The sequence below is a fragment of the Mytilus edulis genome, chromosome 2 (assembly GCF_963676685.1).
Source record: "Mytilus edulis chromosome 2, xbMytEdul2.2, whole genome shotgun sequence".
NCBI classification, from domain to species: domain Eukaryota; kingdom Metazoa; phylum Mollusca; class Bivalvia; order Mytilida; family Mytilidae; genus Mytilus; species Mytilus edulis.
Window position 1 is genome coordinate 7,866,499 of NC_092345.1, and position 20,050 is coordinate 7,886,548.

Below are 20,050 nucleotides of genomic sequence, written 5' to 3' on the forward strand. Positions count from 1 at the left end.
CATTTCTTGTAAATATAACAAATAAGAGGGAGCTCAGTATTGTCAAAATATCCAGGAATTTGTTCTTTAACAGAATGGTCGTTAAATATACCGGCAATATTTACAAAATCAAAACCTTTATTGACATACTTTATTTTAATAAAATGTTTTTTTATGATTTTCAGGGCGATCAATTTTTGGAAATAGTTTAGAATAACAACAATGAACAATATGCCATAATAATTTGAACTATTTCATATATACTTAGGACTGTTATATGAAATTGTGGTGCAATCCTCCAAAATTTTATTTAACCTATTAACCGGTAATGAACAGAGCTTTGTTAACAGATAATGTCTGCCGTTGTTTTTTTAAATAGAAATTTTGGTATGATTGGTCCGAAATTTTCTTTGATTGCGATTTTTTACTACTTCTAAAGGTTGAACTGATAAACATTTAATAGGACAATTGTGCTTCTTAAGGTGTTGATATATGATACTTTTGAATTTATTGGGTCGATATTGTAACGATACAGATGTTCTTGAGTGTACACATTCTATAAATATCATGTAGCAAATTCAGTGGAATGCAATTGAGATGAATTCAATTGTTTGCTAAGCCAAAATCACCTTAAAGTCAAAGATACTGCTATATTTTATTATATCAATGCGATATTTGTCTTATATCATAGCGATGATTTTTTAATATCAAAAATTTATGAATGCGATACTTTTCTAATATAACTGCTATAGTTTTCTAATATAAAATGAATACGATGACACGTCACAATGCATGTCAAGAAAACTGCAAACATAATTCACAAACTTAGATCATGACCGGTTTAATGTTTTAGGATCAATATCACTAAAATTTTGTAACTGTAACAAAATTAACGCTTACATGAACTTAGAATGAAATTCATAACAGTGTAGCTATGGCCATTCATTGACTGGGGAAAATTAGGTGAACGTTCGTCTGTAATGCCCACTGCTCACGACGTACTTATCATAGAAATTTAAACTGTGAGGTCACCAAAGGTTGTAAACGCCTAAATAAAATAATTAAAAATACTAATCAGGAATAACCTTTGTAATTTGAAAATAAATAAAAATGGTCTTCAACATGGAGTCTTGGCTCACACCGAACAGCAAGCTATAAAGGTTGAATACTTAAAATTCTTTACTTGATTTTTTGTTATGGTTTGACCATCAATTTTCCTAATATGGTATCGCACGTTCTTTCAGATTATTTTTTTTTACTTAAATGGCTTTAAAAGTTACAATGCATGATGTCGTCTGTTTATGTAGTTCATATGTGTTTTTCGTTTCTCGTTGGTTTTCCCGTTTTAATGGTTTTACACTAGTAGTTTTGGGGCCCTCTATAACTTGCTGTTCGGTGTGAGCCAAGGCTCCGTGTTGCAGGTCGTACCTTGACCTATAATGGTTTACTTTTATGAATTATTACTTGGGAGGAGAGTTGTCTCATTGGCACTCATACCACATCTTCCTATATCTATCTATATCTATACATTTTTTTTCAACAAAAGAATACATCACAAGAATATAAGTTTTGTAAGAAACGCGAGAAATTGTGTTGGACTTGAAGATAAGGCAAAGTGACAAATATCTGAAAGAATGAATCGTTTTATGGTATTAAACAAAGAAATCAAATGATTTTTTAATTATCCAGAACTCTTCACAAACAAAACCCACATGTATACGCATTGAATAAATAGTAGGCCATTCTTAAATGATCACACCGTAGAAGTAGTTGTGCTCTTAATCAATGAGATATTTTGTGAATTAACCCCATCAACTTAATAGTTTTTTTTTCAATGGATAAACCTATTTTTTTTTATTATTATTAAATAATATCATCTCTGAACATTATTATTCTTATAAATGACACGGTTGTATGTGATGATTATAATAAATATTTAAAACAAATTCCTTTCAAGCTTTGTAAAAAGAAAGTTTCATTTTATGTATCGGAATGTGTAACAAGTGAATATTTCAATCCCCACTGGAAGGCCTCTGACAGACTGGGTGAGCATAAAATCATAGCCGTTGACAAACAAGTTACAACCTACAAACGTTTTACTGTCGACCACACTGTTATGCAATTAATTCTATTATTTCGAAAATGTTGCTTGACCCTATTGATAGTTTTGAAAGTGTTAACAACCTGTTCAGTCTATTGTTTCCAATCACATAGTTTAACCGACTAATTCTATTTGAAGTGATGATGCAATGGTGGAATTTGAACGCGGTTGCAAATAGTCTACCGACCTATTAGATTATAATATACTGGTCACACTGCCATAGCCTATCAACCTTAATTGGTAATGTCGAAATAGACAAAAAATATCATTACTTAAAGCCTCGGTCACACCTTACCGGATAAGACTAACGGATGAAAATAAAAGTTGTCCGTTGACAAAATTGTTATCCGTTGGGAGTCCGTTGATGTACTGACCAACTAAAACGGACGCCTAACAAATGCATAACGGACATGCAACGGATATGCAACGGACGAGAAACGTAGAAGTACCGGACAGAACGGATGTCGAACGTACATCCAACGGACGAGTACCGCATAAAACGGACACCTAACGGAAGCGTACCGGATAAAACGGATAAACAAGATATACGAAAAAATTAAGGCGACAATAATAATACATGTAAATCGCATTAATATTGAAAATGTTCTGTGTAACTGGTTTTGGTTTGTTCTTCAAATTGCCGCTAAAGGGCAATGTCTGACCTGAATAACAGCTGCTTGATTGTGAAGATGTGCCCTTATTCTAGGATCGATTATGAATAATAAGAATTCATGAACCTTAAAAGAATCTAATTTGTAATTCTGAAGAGAAATTTTCAATTGGCATTTATCCGTTTCAGATCCGTTCATCATCCGTTTTATCCGTTATACGTCCGTTTCACATTCGTTCAACATCCGTTTTATCCGTTAGACGTCCGTTAGAAGTCCGTTGGTGAATTTATCTGCCAAACCTCCAACGGATGTATAACGGACACGTAACGGATATAAAACGGAAACGAAACGGACGAGTACCGTACAAAACGGACGCCTAACGGACGTCCAACGGACATTTTATCCGTTGGACGTCCGTTCAAAGTTTTGAACATGCTCAAATTTTTCCACCGGACAGAACGGACGTCGACGGATAAAACGTACGCTTAACGGACATGCAACGGATATGGACGGACGACTAACGGATAAGAACGGACGTCTAACGGACATGAACGGATTGAAAAAAAAACAACGTTAGGAGTCCGTTCGAGCTTTCCGGTAGGGTGTGCCCGAGGCTTTAGAGAAACATTCATTCAAACAATCCAATACAATACAGCTCCAAATTACAATGAATATTCAAATGGTAAAGTAAATAATCCAAACAAATTACAATGTACAAATGCTGATGTCCAGAACCTTGAAGATACCAACTGAGTAGCCTCAGACCCATAAATTGGACAACTTCAGATACAACGAAAATCAAAAATCTTGTCAAACAAAATGTATTTATTATTAACATAGAAAAAAAATATTGAGAAGGAAAACAGTTCTTTTTGGATATCAAAGACTTTTTCCGTTGGTAAATCGATTTCTCTATGAACATAATCAGCTCGCCGCGTGGACGCTCTTTTACATCGCGATGACCGTGAGGGCATTCCGATGTATTGTTGCCACAGAGATTTGACTTTCGTTTGTGACTAGTAACCGATCGTATAAATACGCGAACATTTCTTAGTGCAAAATAACAATCCGTATCGCTTGTTATAAATTCATTTCTTCAATGAATACTAAAAAAAAATGTTTAGAACACAAATAAATAAAATGTAAATGTCTTTTGACGTTAGAAATGTGTATATATCTTTTCTATATTTATAAATTTAGATCGTTCAGTTGGAGGACTGGAAAGCAGTTATTTATAAGGGGAAACTTTAAAGAGTTATAGATATAAGAAGATGGTGCATGAGTTCGAACGAGACAACTTTCCATAAAAGTAATAATTTGTTTAAAGTAAACCATTATAGATCAAAGTAGGGCCTTAAACACGGAGCCTTGGCTCACAGCGAACACCACGCTGTATAGGAACAAAAACATTACTAGTGTTAAACCATTCAAACAGGAAAAACAACGGTCTAATTTGTATAAAAAAAAGGAGATTCAAAAGTACAGGTCAGATTTTTTCGAATCAATCTGAACGAGGACAGTATGATTCATCTTTGTCACAAGTTAGTTTCATTGTTATCAATAAAGAAAGTCTTCCATGCGTGCGTTGCAAGCATATCGGATATATAATATTTCGGTGCGGTTTTATATATGTGAACAATCATTTTGATACTAAGCTATTTGATTACGACATTGTTTATTTAACCCTATATATGATTAGTTTTGCTTCTAAAACCAATTGAGAATTCTGTAAGATGTTACTAAAAACAATTTGAATTTAAGCAATGGTCTTAAAACTGCTTATTTACATACTATACTACTAAGAAGTATACTACTACTAAAATCACAAAAATACTGAACTCCGAAGATAATTCAAAACAGAAAGTCCCTTATCAAATGGTAAAATCAATAGATAAAACACACCAAACGAATGGATAACAACTGTCTCGGTACTGGCATTTTTAAATTTTGAAAATGGTGGATTGAACCTGGTTTTATAGCGCTTAACCTCTCACGTGTATGACAGTCTCATCAAATTCTGTCATATTTACAACGATGCGTGAACAAAACAGACATAATAGGTAAAATTGTCAAAATATGGGTACAACAGTCTAATATTAATACTAATAAGTACTAATATTGATATAACAAAAACACCGCTATGCTATTTTAAAAGTATCGCATTGGTATAAGAACTAATAGCATTTGTTTATTTATGTTTATAAGAAAAACACAGCACTTCAAATTTTACACGGACATAAACTTTATCATCTAACTAAATTCTGAATGTATATTTAGACTCAATTGTTCATGTTCATATTTGAACAATAAGTTTTAAAGTTAGTATTTTCTTAATTTTTCGTTGCCGAAAACAACATTTTCCGCATGGAATGTCTGCATATTTACAATTGATATTAGACAATATCGCTATGTTATATAAGAAAAGTTTTTATCGATACGCTTTTTCCATAGACTGCTACTTAGAAGTTTTGTAAACATTTATATATATAGGTAAGTGAACAGTTTTTCTCGGTTAATAAATATTCTTAAAATGGGAAAAGAGTGATATACATGTGGGGCAGACATTTTAAAGTTATCATGAATTGGAACAATTTGTTCAAAAGTATCAGTCGATTAATTTTATACAATTGTATATAAAAACAAACTTGGAGTCAATTGCATCTGCAGAGAAAAGAAGAACTGGAAACACAAAAATGAAGAGGAAATAAAGTTGAACAGAATAAATGTTTCCTGTATTCACGCCGAGGCAAAAAATTCTAAACAAGTTCGACAGGAAAAATTAAGGCCTCATACATTATTTCTGATAAACAAATATATATCTTTATTGCAAAATTACACCCATGAGGGTCAAGCAATACAATGAAACAATAATTTTATACTATACAATGAAAAACTGTGCATCGCAGGGCCGTAACTACATTGAGGCAAATGAGGCAAATGCCTCATGTTTTAAATTTCAAAAAAAACAAAACTAAAACAAAATATTGTCTTCATATGATTGTCTTCATATCAAATTGTTTTCACTGAAAGTGTCTTGCAAGAAGCAAGTACTCTTCACTCTCTGATGTCGCCCCTGCATATTTTTCGTAATCCATGTTTCTATTTTACTTTTGGATTTTAGAGTTGGTGGTCTATTGTTTTTACTTCTGTGTCCCGGGTTTGTCTTTTGTTCATTTATTGTCCTACTTAATGACTAGTCTGAGTGTTGATTTCCATTTATAAATGTGTCACACTGTGTAATGTTGCATGTCCACCGATGTCCAGGCATTATGCGAGAAAATATTTTAAGAATATACGATGCTACTGGACACAGAAAAAAAGTGGTTGGTTTTGCATGGAGAATTGAACTTGATATCAAAGAATACGAAACTGCCTTTCTTGTATATAAAACCATACCCAATTTTTCTTAGTATGGATTGCAAAATTAGGTATTTTCTGAAGGTGAGATATGCACAGAAGTGATAGATATGTATTATAAATATAAAAAATTGAATATCTTAATCAATAAAAAAAAGTAAAAAAAGTAACTGTATCATATACCCAAGCGTCTGGGATAAAACTAGATAGCTGACGTGGTTTAAATTAAAGTAAGACCACGAATTTCCCGCGGTATCAAATCATTTGTTGGAAAAAACATCAATGTATTGCCATATGACCTTTTACATTCAAGGGTTAAATTTGCATCAAGTCGTATTCAGACTAATTAACAGAAAATAAAGAAATATGAAATACACGTGCACGGGAGCAAATCGCACACAATGTCAATGTATAGAAAAAAATACAAATGATCAATGGTCAAAGTTTTTATTCTGACTTGTTCTTCATCTTGATAGTTGCTGGAGGGTTTTGAATTATGAAAGAATCATAAAAACCGTAAAACAAGGTCATGATATATGGTTCCTAGTGTCGATTTGAGCAGTACTAGTATTTAACGTATATTACTGCACTAATGACTGTCACTTTATTTAAATCTAGTCATAAAAATCTCTAGTCAGCACAATACAAGACAAGAACAGACAGACAGATCCGGTATTAATGATTATGAGAATTACGAGTTTTGCTTTATCCTACATATCGGTCTTTTAATGTTTTGAATTTCCCTAAAACTTTTAAGTCCAAAATAACAATGAATCTATGTTTTTGCTTTTAGAACAGAATATTGTCGTAAAAATAGCTAAAAATGATTTGAGATTCTATGTAAGAAAGAGTCCGGGAAACGCTCAGAATGCACGATTTTGCGTTATTTTTCTTTGAGTTTCTAGGGGCCTTAAGCGGCCCCCAAAGGCCCCCGACCCCTCGCCAAAAAATGTTCGCCTCGGTACGCTCGGCGAATTTATTTTGCCTCAGATTTAAAAGGGGCTAGTTACGGCCCTGGCATCGATAAACAAAGGCCGATGCAAATAATCTTCTATGAAAGCTTCGTTAATAAATAACAAAATATTTGACGAAAATGTAAACCTTCAGCCTCGAGCCTTCAGCGCATCAAAAAATATTTTACCTCTGAAGCGTGGAAGCAACTTAAAATTCGGATATTATAGACAATAAACAATATCTTATTAGCACAAACACATTTACATTAAATGGCTATGGCATACAAAATTAAGACAATAAACTGACAATAGTTAAATTGATTATAATTATATTAGAGTGACATATTATAGGACTAGTTTACAGAGACTGTAGATTTCATTTTCAATCAGTGTGCATTTAATTTGTAAGGTTTATTATGTATTATTAACTAATAAATAATACAATTCGAAAATATTATTTGTCAAACTCTTCACTCGTTCTACTCAAAATCCCCATATTATCGATAATTTCTGTATATATTTCACGTTTAATTCCCGATCCGATGGCATTTTATTATAAAACCGGATGTGGGTACGCGTAGCTTACGAATGTCAATTTGACTATTGCCTTATTATTATTACCGGAAAACATCTAAAGTATCATACTATTAAAGATGATAACCGGTAAACCACATTGTTCAGCATATACCTAGTTATCATTACTATTTTTCTAAATGCAGCTAGCTATGTGGTGCTTTTTATCTAAAATGTATGACTTTGAAATGAAATAAAAGACTGTCCCATGTCACAGCAAGGAAAACTGAATTAAAACCTTAAGCTCTACGAAAAAATACCAAGATTAAGACATAGACACTTGCATAACATTGAAGACCGTCTGTTGATCTATACATGTCTTGTCGTCTGGTTTTGTTGTATTGGGTTTCCTGTTTCATTAACGAAAACCCCATATATCATGTTAGTCGTATCAGGCTAACACGAAAACTATTTAGTACAGTGGCATCTTTACATGTAACATGGAGACAAGTAAATGCACAAAACAACACACTTTAAATATAAGTATAATAATATGCTACAATCCAGTTACAACAAACATGACTAATAGAGAGAGTACACTTCGATATACTCTCCTCCAGCTATGTATACAGTTTCTCCATCCACATCCAGCCAGATATCCATTGGATTTTCAATCTTCTCAAACTTTTCTAGCAATGTTCTATGTTTTATACCATCAGCAGATAGTACATGTAACGAACCTTTGTTATGTCTATCAATGAATAGGACCAATCCAGATGGTAACACAGCCAGACACTCCGGGGTCACAATCGTTTCGTTTTTATAGCAATATATAGTTTTACCTTCTAATGTAGCACGTTTGATTTCTTTGTCCTTTGTTGTAAAAATTATGTTATCGTCAAGTATATTCACACCGTTTAACCCACTTTCAGTGTTCGTTGAAAAACAATGTGTCAGCTTTCCTAAATTATTTGGATTAAATGTTTTAGAAAATTTTCTTACTGCATTGTTCCCAACCAGGAATATAGAGTGGTTATGAGAAAATAATGCTCCAACATATTCCTCTTCAAACGTGATTTTCTGTGGCTTTTTAATTGTACGTTCGTGTATTGTGGCAACAAAGGGTGTCTGTGAATAACAAGAAATAAAAACTTGATTGAACTCAAAATCATAACACAAACGTTTCACGCTCCCAGATAACACCTTCGAATCTATAATGGTGCCGGTATGTTTATCAAGCATGTGCAATTTTTTCTCACTCGTTCTATCTCCAACTAATATGTATTCATCACCAATTGATATGCCACACCCAATATTTGAGCCTTTTAAATAAAATGTGTTGACCTTCCTTAAACTGAGCTCTTCAAATGTATAGCAGGTAAATACACCCAATTCTTTACACAATTTGAAAATATCACCGGTCTGATCCACAAGGAGTTCTTTTGTTTCTTCTAATGTGGCTAGTATCTCTGCTGTTTGTAACTGTTCAACTATTTCACTCCGTTTTAGATTCAGAGTGATAAGATTCTCATTATGAAATTTTTTACGAAGTTCTACTATACTTGCTTTCATTTGGCTTCTCATGGTCTCTACATGAACGAACAACTGGGTGTTTGAACCTTCATCCTTCACAACTTGTGTTACACTCATCCAGTGTTCGAGACTTTTAACAAATTGTTCCAATAAACGTAGGCGAACATTATGATTTGTGTTCTTTTCATCACGAAATATATGCAATTGTTTCTTGAACATTTCAAATAAATTATCTATACTGCACTTCATCATTTCAGCAATTTTTGCTGCTTCTTCTTCAACGGTCTCTATACTTCTAATAAAGTCGGTCTTATGTTGTTCCTTCTCCGCCAGAAGTTTTATTGACGCATCTTTCATTTTTCCTAGTTTTTCTGGAATGGCTTCATAATCATTGTTCTCATTAAAACCGTCTGCGATTGAATTAACATCTTTACATTCTATATGTTTTGTAATAAGACACAAAACACAACATGGTTCCTTATGACCACAGCAGATTATTTCAAGTTGTTTTGAAGGATGCATGTGACAGTGTTGCGAAATACCATTTAAATCTATACCATTTGTACTTTGGCCATATTCTTCAATTTTGACGACAGCATGTGCGTATGACAGTTTCATTCGACTGTGCATTTGATTGCACTTTTCGCATAGAGCTTCTTCGCATATCTTACACCAAAACGTAGCATCAGATTTTTCATTCGATCGTTTACAAGCATGACACTCCTGTGTTTTATCTCCTGTTGATAATGCAATCATTGTTGCTATTGTAGCATTGTCCTGCAATTTACTTGTCCATTTGTCAATAGACTCTTCAGGATTTAATGGTATCACTACTGTCCTACATATTGGACATGCAAACTCTGATATTTTGGTGTCTTTTTTGCGTCCCATAGATATGATAAACTCGTGTATGCATGGTTCACAAAATGTATGTAAGCATGGTAGTATTTTCGGTGACTTGAATGTTTCAGAGCAAATTGGACAAGAAAACATTTCTGAGTTCTCGTGTAATGGTTTTATAGACACAGCCATACCTGTTTTAACTTTCTTTTTCACTTCCTGTAATACATGTGTCATGTGATCAACGTAGTTTATATTTAGATAAGCAATTTGAGCAAAATGTATACATTTCATTTAAATGAATACTTTTTTGTGCGTGATTCAATGCCACCTGATTATTTTGTACGTGTGTCAAGTTATACCTTATGAAACACAAGATGTTAAATGAGTTACCTTCGTTAAATAAAGAATTTATGATTATTATTATTTAATAATTACATTAGATGTATGTTTCATTACAATACGTTATTCTGATTGGCTAACTGCACATCATGTGTTATTCCTTAAGCAGTTGTATCACTCAATAAAACTTCTCATTCATGATGACACGAGGTCCCACAATAAAGTGCACAGGTAAATAAAATAAAAACTTGATAAAAGGCGTGTTTTCATGATCCTATAGGTAAAAATGTAATTATAAGTATTGAATGCTTTTTTTTGTAATTTTATAGGGTTGTAAAAGCGTTGACCGTGCGCACATTTTAAGTATGAAGCGCTTCCGCGCTTCATACAAAATGTACTTCGGTCAACGCTTTTACACCCCAATAAATTTACAAAAAAAGAGCATTCAATTCTTAAATATTTTTCAGATAAGGCCAGATTTCTGAACTTGATGTCTATTTTGGATGCATGTGACTGCATGGTGAAAAATTGTTTATGACATATATTTAATCCAATATTTATTTATGCCAAAATATGATTATCACTACTTATTTGTTGAGTTTTGTTTTAATACATCGAAATGGGAGTTGAGGGAATCGTTTTAAACTTGTATTAAAATACATGTCGACATTGCTAAACTTTTAAATGGGTTGTTTATTTAGTTTTATTCTGCTATCCAGAATTCTTTCAATTCTTTTGAAATCGGCGTGATTTTTCTTTTAAATTTTGTTATAAATGATCATAAATAAACAATCAGCTGAAGTGACACGATAGCCCACCCATACTTCCAACTGACAATTTCTACCTTTGAACCTATCGACCTAGCTGTCTTGGTTAGTATTTGTCTGTTGTTATTTTTTATTCCTTTTCGGGTTTGCTTTGTTATCCTTGCCATTATATATATATTTAGTTTTGCTATGTAAAGCTGGTTGCACTAAAAGCAATTAGGGTCGGACATAATTTTGTTTTCTGGTTCTAAAAAAATGTATGGAAGTCCGTTTTGAATTATAGCGGATGTCTGTATTTAGCTATGTCTTTACCTTTTTATCCCTACTCCTACGTGGATAATCTGCAATTAACAAAAAGTTGCATAATTCAGCAATGAGTAACTGTACGTCAACCAGCATACACAGGGTTAAGTAAAATATAACCCAAATAGTATTACCAAAAAGAAATGTTATGTTGCGCGATAGCAAAATAAAAAACACGATTTACAAAAAAACATGTTTATAAGACTATAGTATCAACCAATACGCATCTAAGACATCTAACATACTATTGATTTAGTGTAAAGATGTCATTATATAACGGGTAGAGAAAAACACGACTTTTCGGAAAATAAAAATTAGAGCATAAACCAAACAAAGATGTTATAAAAACCTAAGTCGAAGACACACATGACAATACCATTGCAAATTATTGAACAGACAAACTTCGACCCACAAAACGCTATACAGGAAACTAATGCTTGAGCAACACGAACTTCAGCGAAAAACGCAATGAAAACTCACCAAAGACGACGAGCTCACCCTTTGATACGTCAGACGCGCGTTGTCTTCATTAGACTCATCGGTGGCGCCTGTATCCCATACCTGTCCATGCCTGTTCCACTAGCTTTAATTATAGCTACAAACATCAGTTATGTAAATCGTTGACGTTTTATTCTAATTTCAGAAACAAAAACTCATTGATTTATTAGAAATTTAACAACTAACGCTCATGTATGGGTTACTCGCAAGAGCTGTTTTCCACGACCATAGGCGGATCCAAAAGGGGGGTGGGAAGCCCGGCCCCCTTTTGTGGGGAAAATTTGGTTGATTATTTTAGGGAATCGCTGAAGCATGTTGGGAGTACCCTCTTAGGTCAGTCATGTTATTCATCCCTAGCAATGATGACTTTAATTGTTTTTCTTTTAGAGAGGCCCAAGATGAGTGGATATGCAAGCTATGATGAGGCACTTGATCCTAAATACGGGGATCCCTATCAAGTTTCATTGGTAGTGGCAGACGAGAATAGTTTAAAAGGTTACGGAAAAATTGTTACAGATTTTGAAAAGGAGGAAGTTGAAATTACCCCCTGGCCTGTAGGTGGATGGCGAAAGTTGTATCCAGGAACTGGTGCTATGGGTGGCATAGTGAGCGGGAATTTTGTTTATGAATGGGAGGGGGACGTTTGTAAAGCAATAAATAATGCTGTAGGCGGTCATTACGTCACTGGTCGTCTGCCAACTGGTGTTTCTTTTGATAACCGAACCCACGTGCTGGTGAGGGAAGCTAATTACCACCCTGATGGCGGTCAGATATTTTTTCCAAGAGACAAAGACCCTTTCATTGCCTTATTAGCCTTACCGACTGACGATATTAAACCAGAAGATTTTAAGGCATTTTATTTTGATGGATCTTTTGGTGTACAGATCCATGCCAACATCTGGCATCAGCCTGTTTATCCTATTAAAGACCGAGCTGTGTTTCTAGGGAAACAGGGAGCGGTTCATGCATGTGTTTGCATGGATTCTGTTGATGAGTGGGGGAAATATTTGTCAGTTCCACTTAAACTACAATCTTAATGTGCTTTTATTCTGTCAACGATTTCAAATAAAGATTATTCTAGTCAAAACTGACATTAATATTGTGTTCCCAATATCTGTCCGCTCTTCCGAAACAACTAGATCTATATATAACTCAAAAGAAGCTTATTTTTTTAAATGAAATTTAGACAACATCGTCCACTAGTATGACTAAACTCTAAGTTACATTTGTGCCGAAGTCAATTGTTTCCGCGAAAAATAGCAGTAAAGTCTATACACATGAAGAGCAAATTAGTGTTTAAATAAATGAATTTTGAGAAAATGAAAAAAACACCTTTTTCTGAAAAGCGACAACCCAAATTTACTTTTTATCTTTACAGTAAAACATTTTGTACATTCTAAAAATGCGCACACGGTCAACGCTTTTGAAGTTACAACCGTATACAATTACTAAAAGAATCATTCAATACTCAGAATTATATTTTTGTCTAGTATCTTAAAATACGATTTCTATCAATTTTGTTTTTGTTTATCTGTGCACTTTATTGATCTTTATTGTAGAAGCTGTGACATCATAAATGTTACATTTCATTTTGAGATGAAGGTTATTTTAAGTATTACTCGATATTGTTGTTAGCCAATCAAAAGAGCGTATTATAATGAAAAATACATGTATAAATGTTATTATATGGAGATATAAAACAAGACATCAGTTATTCAAAGTTAACGAATATGAATTTAATATAAAAAAAAAGAAGATGTGGTATGATTGTCAATGAGACAACTCTCTACCAGCGAACAAATGACATAGAAGTTTAAGCATGGCTGCAGTTCTGGGTTCTCCTTATTACAGATTCTTGTTCGTTTGGCGGTCGATCCTATTTTTCTAGGATTCAATATGAAATGTTTGAATTATACAGAAGATAAGGATACATCTACAATATAACATCTATGGAAACTTGTGTCTAGATCGTATATAAACGTAGAAAAAAAAACGTCAAAATAGCGGGTGCAATACGGGTTACCTTGAAGTTCACGTTAGACATTTTGCTGTAATGTTTATGTTGAAAAAGGGGATAAACAGACCACCTTATACATATGAATATTGTCATTGTAATGGTGTCAGATAATTTTAAATGTAAATTGACGTGACACGTTTGTCCTACCATACAAAATATTATTAAAATACTACTGACCTACATGGTTTTAAGGTACGTAACGCATCCAAACTTTGTCATTACATTGTATTGCCATTGAGGTATTTTTATACATCAGTATTTAGGCTACAAAGGTATATTTGAATAATATTGTTTGGTGTTTAGAAAGCAATGAACGATTACAAACTTCAATAGTACTCATAAACAATACACTTATTATGGAGGGCCATTTCGAATATTTTCATACTAGGCTAGATTTATTCAGGATGGTATATAAATCGTTGTTTTCTGGTCAATTTATTGTCAATGGGTCAGTCTGTCCACCATTACATTAGTCCGTCCCGTATTGACATTTTGGCTGTGGTAGTATACGATGAAAAAAATAAAATCACAAAAATACTGAACTCTGAAGAAAATTCAAAAAGAAAAGTCCCTAATCAAATGGCAAACTCAAAAGCTCAAACAGGTCAATGGAATAGATAACAACTGTCATATTCCTGACTTGGTACAGGCATTTTCTCATGTTAATAATGGTGAATAGAATAAAGCTAGCTAAACCTCTCAATTGTATGACAGTCGCATCTAATTCCATTATGTTGAAAACGATGTGTGAACAAAACAAACAGACATAATAGGTAAAAATGTCAAAATAGGTGTACAGCAGTGAACATTGTGTTATAATCTTAATCACTATAAAAACAAACAAACATGTAACAAAGAAGCACAAAATGGCATATAGACCAAGTATATTGGCAAAAATCAAAGACAAGAATACACAAATTTACCCGTGCCATAATAACACAATGACGGAATGTACAAGTACAGAGCCACCTCATATAGCTATATGTATCATAATTAAAGAAACATAAAAAGGCAGAAAGAAAAAGCACATTAGCAAAAATGAAAGACAAGAATACAAAAATGTTTTACAATAACACAATAACGGGATGGATAAGTACAGCGCAACGTCATATGTATAAAAGAAACACCAAAAAGGCATATAATATACAAAACCGATCGTGAGGGCTGTATAGTTAGTCAAGGTCGTTAAAAACTTCCATCGTTTCGTTATAGACAAAGCACAATACCAAAAATGTGATCACATCAACTTGAAATTTAGTACAGTACATGTTTGTCATATTGTAAATGTTGTCATATCAATTTGAAACTTAGTACACATCTTCATTTTAAGACTGAAATATAAAGTTTGATGTCAAATTTCTAGTTTGACCCCGATTTTATATTTCTTGACTTTATCACGGACCTACTTATAATGCATCTTTATCGTGTTGAGAAGACCGCGGTAAATAATGTGAAATGTGTCAACTCAATGTTCTTTTTAAATATTTAATTAATCTACAGAAAACATTCTTATCTAGAAATCTAATTACTTTTGCTTCAGGAAAATTGAGGATGAGTGGAAGTCCGAGTTATGATGATGCACATGATCCTAAATACGGTGACCCCTATAAGGTTTCAATGGTGATTGCAGATGAAAACACTTTAAAAGGTTATGGCAAAATTGTGACAGATTATGAAAAGACAGAAGTTGAAATTACCCCCTGGCCTGTGAGTGGATGGCGGCAGCTTTACCCTGGAACTGGTACTATGGCTGGAATAATGGGCGGTGAATTTGTTTATCAGTGGAAAGATGACATTTGCATAGCCACTGACAATGAAGACAACGACCATTACGTCACTGGTCGTCTGCCAGCAGACACGTCTTACGATAATCGGACACATGTACTAGTAAGGGAAGTAAACTACCATCCGGACAGTGGTCAAGTATTTTTTCCTCGTGACAAAGACCCATTTGTTGCCTTATTGGCACTACCTGGTGATGATATCAAGCCGGAAAATTTGGTTGCATTTTATTTTGATGGATCATTCGGAGTACAGATCCATGCCGATATATGGCACCAGCAGATCTACCCAGTGAAGGATCGGTCTGTGTTTCTAGGGAAACAAGGATCTGTTCACGCATGTGTTAATATGGATACTGCTGAAGAGTGGGGCAAATATTTGTTAGTTCCACTTGGACCTGCGTCTTAACTTAGATGTGAATCAGTTCTTGTGTAAATAAATATAAGATGACTAAATAGAACGTAGTAGGCGATCTCTTGTAGTTGAATGCAATACATTTTAAGATATAGAACCATTTTTTTTAAACTGAACAAATGTATAGTCAATATGCACATGAAGGTGAGTATCTAGATAGTAACCTTTTACTTGTTTTGAAATGTTGGGTTGCTTTCTTATTGGTCTTTGCCCCACAACTTTAAAAAAAAATTATATTCACATTTTAAACTGTGATATAGCACTTTTGGAGCGTGGAACATATAAAGAGCGAAAACAAGTCCCTCTGTACTTTAACGAACCATTTTAACAAATCTTTGAGCCAGTTTGGTAGGTCTGCAGGTGGACTGTTGTATGACAAAAGTTATACCCTTTTGACGCTGTGCTGTTCGCTTATTTTCCAGTGGTAGTTCGAATCTCAAACGCATATTTTCCTTCGTTCAATTTTCGGGCCCACCGACAATGTTTGCCATTTTCGTTTGACGTATAACTTCTGTTAACATTTCTGATTTTGATCTGCTTCTGAAAACTATTGTAAACAAAATGAAACAGAAACTGGGTGCACATGTTTCAAAGTTCTTCTTTTCAAGAACCAATTAAACTAAACTTGGCAGATTCTTCTTTGGCGGCTCTTATAAAGAGTTTTTATTGTTCATTGCCATTTGGAATTATTATCGGTCATTTATAGCGGATATTAAAATTTACTTCGTAACACAATTAATAAAAATTGAGATTTAATCATCGACTGACCAAGAGAAAGAAATAAAGCCATGCAGATATGGTGTTGCTTCAATCATAATGAAAGGAATGAAATATTCAAAAAGAAATCCAGATGTTTTTGCCAGAAAATATTCATACAGGATTGACAGTCTTAACGACTGTTCTATTTGTTTATTGGAAGTACATTTTATTCCTCTTTAAATTTCTGTCTCATTGATTTCAGTACAAGCGCAAGTTTTGGAACACCATATTCAGGAAAATAAAAACTACTTTTGTTGTCTGTCCAGTTGATGTCTTCAGCTGCCTATTTATATTTATTCAAATGGAAGATGCCAGATACAAAACATTAGAGAATTGCTGACTTGACAAACATACTGAAGGATAAATTTAACCAAGAAAAAATTAAAAACAGCATATGGTTGAAAAAGACGCCAAAGTTATATGACATATGCAAGCGAGTAATATTCAATAGACCATTACCAATCATTACCGTAACTGCTACAATCAAACTACTCAAACTATAAAATATGGACAAAACTACAAACATGAATTTACAATCTTAACTTGGTATCCGATTCATTACAAATATGCACTTACAATCATAACTAGGGACCTGACTCCCAACAGACATGAACTTACAATCATAACTAGGGATCTGACTCACTACAGACATGAACTTACAATTATAATTTGGGATCTGACTCATTACAGACATGAACTTACAATCATAACTTGGAGTCTGACTCACTACAGACATGAACTTACAATCATACTCTGGAACAGATTCACTACCGACATGAACTTACAATCATAACCTGGGATCTGACTCACTACAGACACGAACTTACAATCAAAACTTTGGATCCGACTCAATACAGACATGAACTTACAATCATAACTTGGGATCTGACTCATTACAGACATGAACTTACAATCATAGCTTGCGATCTAACTCACTACAGACATGAACTTACAATCATAACTAGGGATCTGACTCACTACAGACATGAACTTACAATCATAACTTGGGATATGACTCACTACAGTCATGAACTTATAATCATAACTTGGGGTCTGACTCACTACAAACAAGAACTTACAATCATAACTAGGGATATGACTCACTACAGACAAGAACTTACAATAATAACTGGGGTCCTGACTCACTACAGACATGAACTTACAATTATAATTTGGGATCTGAATCATTACAGACATGAACTTACAATCATAACTTGGAGTCTGACTCATTACAGACATGAACTTACAATCATAACTTGGAGTCTGACTCATTACAGACATGAACTTACAATCATAACTAGGGATCTGACTCACTACAGACAAGAACTTACAATCATAACTTTGGATCCGACTCAATACAGACATGAACTTACAATCATAACTTGGGATCTGACTCATTACAGACATGAACTTACAATCATAGCTTGCGATCTAACTCACTACAGACATGAACTTACAATCATAACTAGGGATCTAACTCACTACAGACATGAACTTACAATCATAACTTGGGATATGACTCACTACAGTCATGAACTTATAATCATAACTTGGGGTCTGACTCACTACAAACAAGAACTTACAATCATAACTAGGGATATGACTCACTACAGACAAGAACTTACAATAATAACTGGGGTCCTGACTCACTACAGACATGAACTTAAAATCATAACTTGGAGTCTGACTCACTACAGACATGAACTTACAATCATACTCTGGAACAGATTCACTACCGACATGAACTTACAATCATAACCTGGGATCTGACTCACTACAGACACGAACTTACAATCAAAACTTTGGATCCGACTCAATACAGACATGAACTTACAATCATAACTTGGGATCTGACTCATTACAGACATGAACTTACAATCATAGATTGCGATCTAACTCACTACAGACATGAACTTACAATCATAACTAGGGATCTGACTCACTACAGACATGAACTTACAATCATAACTTGGGGTCTGATTCACTACAGTCATGAACTTATAATCATAACTTGGGGTCTGACTCACTACAAACAAGAACTTACAATCATAACTAGGGATCTGACTCACTACAGACAAGAACTTACAATCATAACTTTGGATCCAACTCAATACAGACATGAACTTACAATCATAACTTGGGATCTGACTCATTACAGACATGAACTTACAATCATAGCTTGCGATCTAACTCACTACAGACATGAACTTACAATCATAACTAGGGATCTGACTCACTACAGACATGAACTTACAATCATAACTTGGGATATGACTCACTACAGTCATGAACTTATAATCATAACTTGGGGTCTGACTCACTACAAACAAGAACTTACAATCATAACTAGGGATATGACTCACTACAGACAAGAACTTACAATAATAACTGGGGTCCTGACTCACTACAGACATGAACTTACAATTATAATTTGGGATCTGAATCATTACAGACATGAACTTACAATCATAACTTGGAGTCTGACTCATTACAGACATGAACTTACAATCATAACTTGGAGTCTGACTCATTACAGACATGAACTTACAATCATAACTTGGGATATGACTCACTACAGACATGAACTTACAATCATAACCTGGGATCTGACTCACTACAGACACGAACTTACAATCAAAACTAGGGATCTGTTTCACTACAGACATGAACTTACAATCATAACTAGGGGTCTGATTCACTACAGTCATGAACTTATAATCATAACTTGGGGTCTGACTCACTACAAACAAGAACTTACAATTATAACTAGGGATCTGACTCACTACAGACAAGAACTTACCATCATAACTTTGGATTCGACTCACTACAGACATGAACTTACAATCATAACTTGGGATCTGACTCATTACAGACATGAACTTACAATCATAGCTTGGGAGTCTGACTCACTACAGACATAAACTTACAATCATAACTTGGGGATCTGACTCACTACAGACATGAACTTACAATCATAAATTGGGATATGACTCATTACAGACATGAACTTACAATCATAACTTGGGATATGACTCACTACAGACAAGAACTTACAATAATAACTGGGGTCCTGACTCACTACGGACATGAACTTACAATCATAACTTGGGATCTGACTCACTACAGACATGAGCTTACAATCATAACTTGGAATCTGACTCACTACAGACATGAACTTACAATCATAACTTGCGATCTAACTCACTACAGACATGAACTAACAATCATAACTAGGGATCTGACTCACTACAGACAAGAACTTACAATCATAACTTTGGATC

At 34.0% G+C, this 20,050-nt stretch overlaps 2 protein-coding genes and 1 pseudogene across 2 annotated transcripts; 2 read left to right on the forward strand and 1 right to left on the reverse strand.

Annotated features, from left to right (window-relative positions):
* Window positions 1-8,046: 8,046 nt before the first annotated feature.
* LOC139511335 (uncharacterized) lies at window positions 8,047-10,107 on the reverse strand. Its single transcript, XM_071297978.1, has one exon. It carries the CDS (start codon window positions 10,077-10,079, stop codon window positions 8,097-8,099), a length of 1,983 nt encoding a protein of 660 aa, XP_071154079.1. The 5' UTR covers window positions 10,080-10,107; the 3' UTR covers window positions 8,047-8,096.
* Window positions 10,108-11,016: 909 nt separating this feature from the next.
* LOC139511336 (uncharacterized) lies at window positions 11,017-12,884 on the forward strand. The gene is made up of 2 exons (XM_071297979.1): window positions 11,017-11,101; window positions 12,185-12,884. The coding sequence occupies exon 2, from the start codon at window positions 12,196-12,198 to the stop codon at window positions 12,832-12,834; it is 639 nt and encodes a 212-aa protein (XP_071154080.1). The 5' UTR covers window positions 11,017-11,101; window positions 12,185-12,195; the 3' UTR covers window positions 12,835-12,884.
* Window positions 12,885-13,922: 1,038 nt separating this feature from the next.
* LOC139511337 (uncharacterized) lies at window positions 13,923-16,088 on the forward strand (annotated as a pseudogene).
* The last annotated feature ends 3,962 nt before the right edge of the window (window positions 16,089-20,050 follow it).

Bases quoted from the DNA above. Each gene is read 5' to 3' on its own strand.
- LOC139511335 (XM_071297978.1), bottom strand. From the start codon at position 10,079: ATGGCTGTGTCTATAAAACCATTACACGAGAACTCAGAAATGTTTTCT.
- LOC139511336 (XM_071297979.1), top strand. From the start codon at position 12,196: ATGAGTGGATATGCAAGCTATGATGAGGCACTTGATCCTAAATACGGG.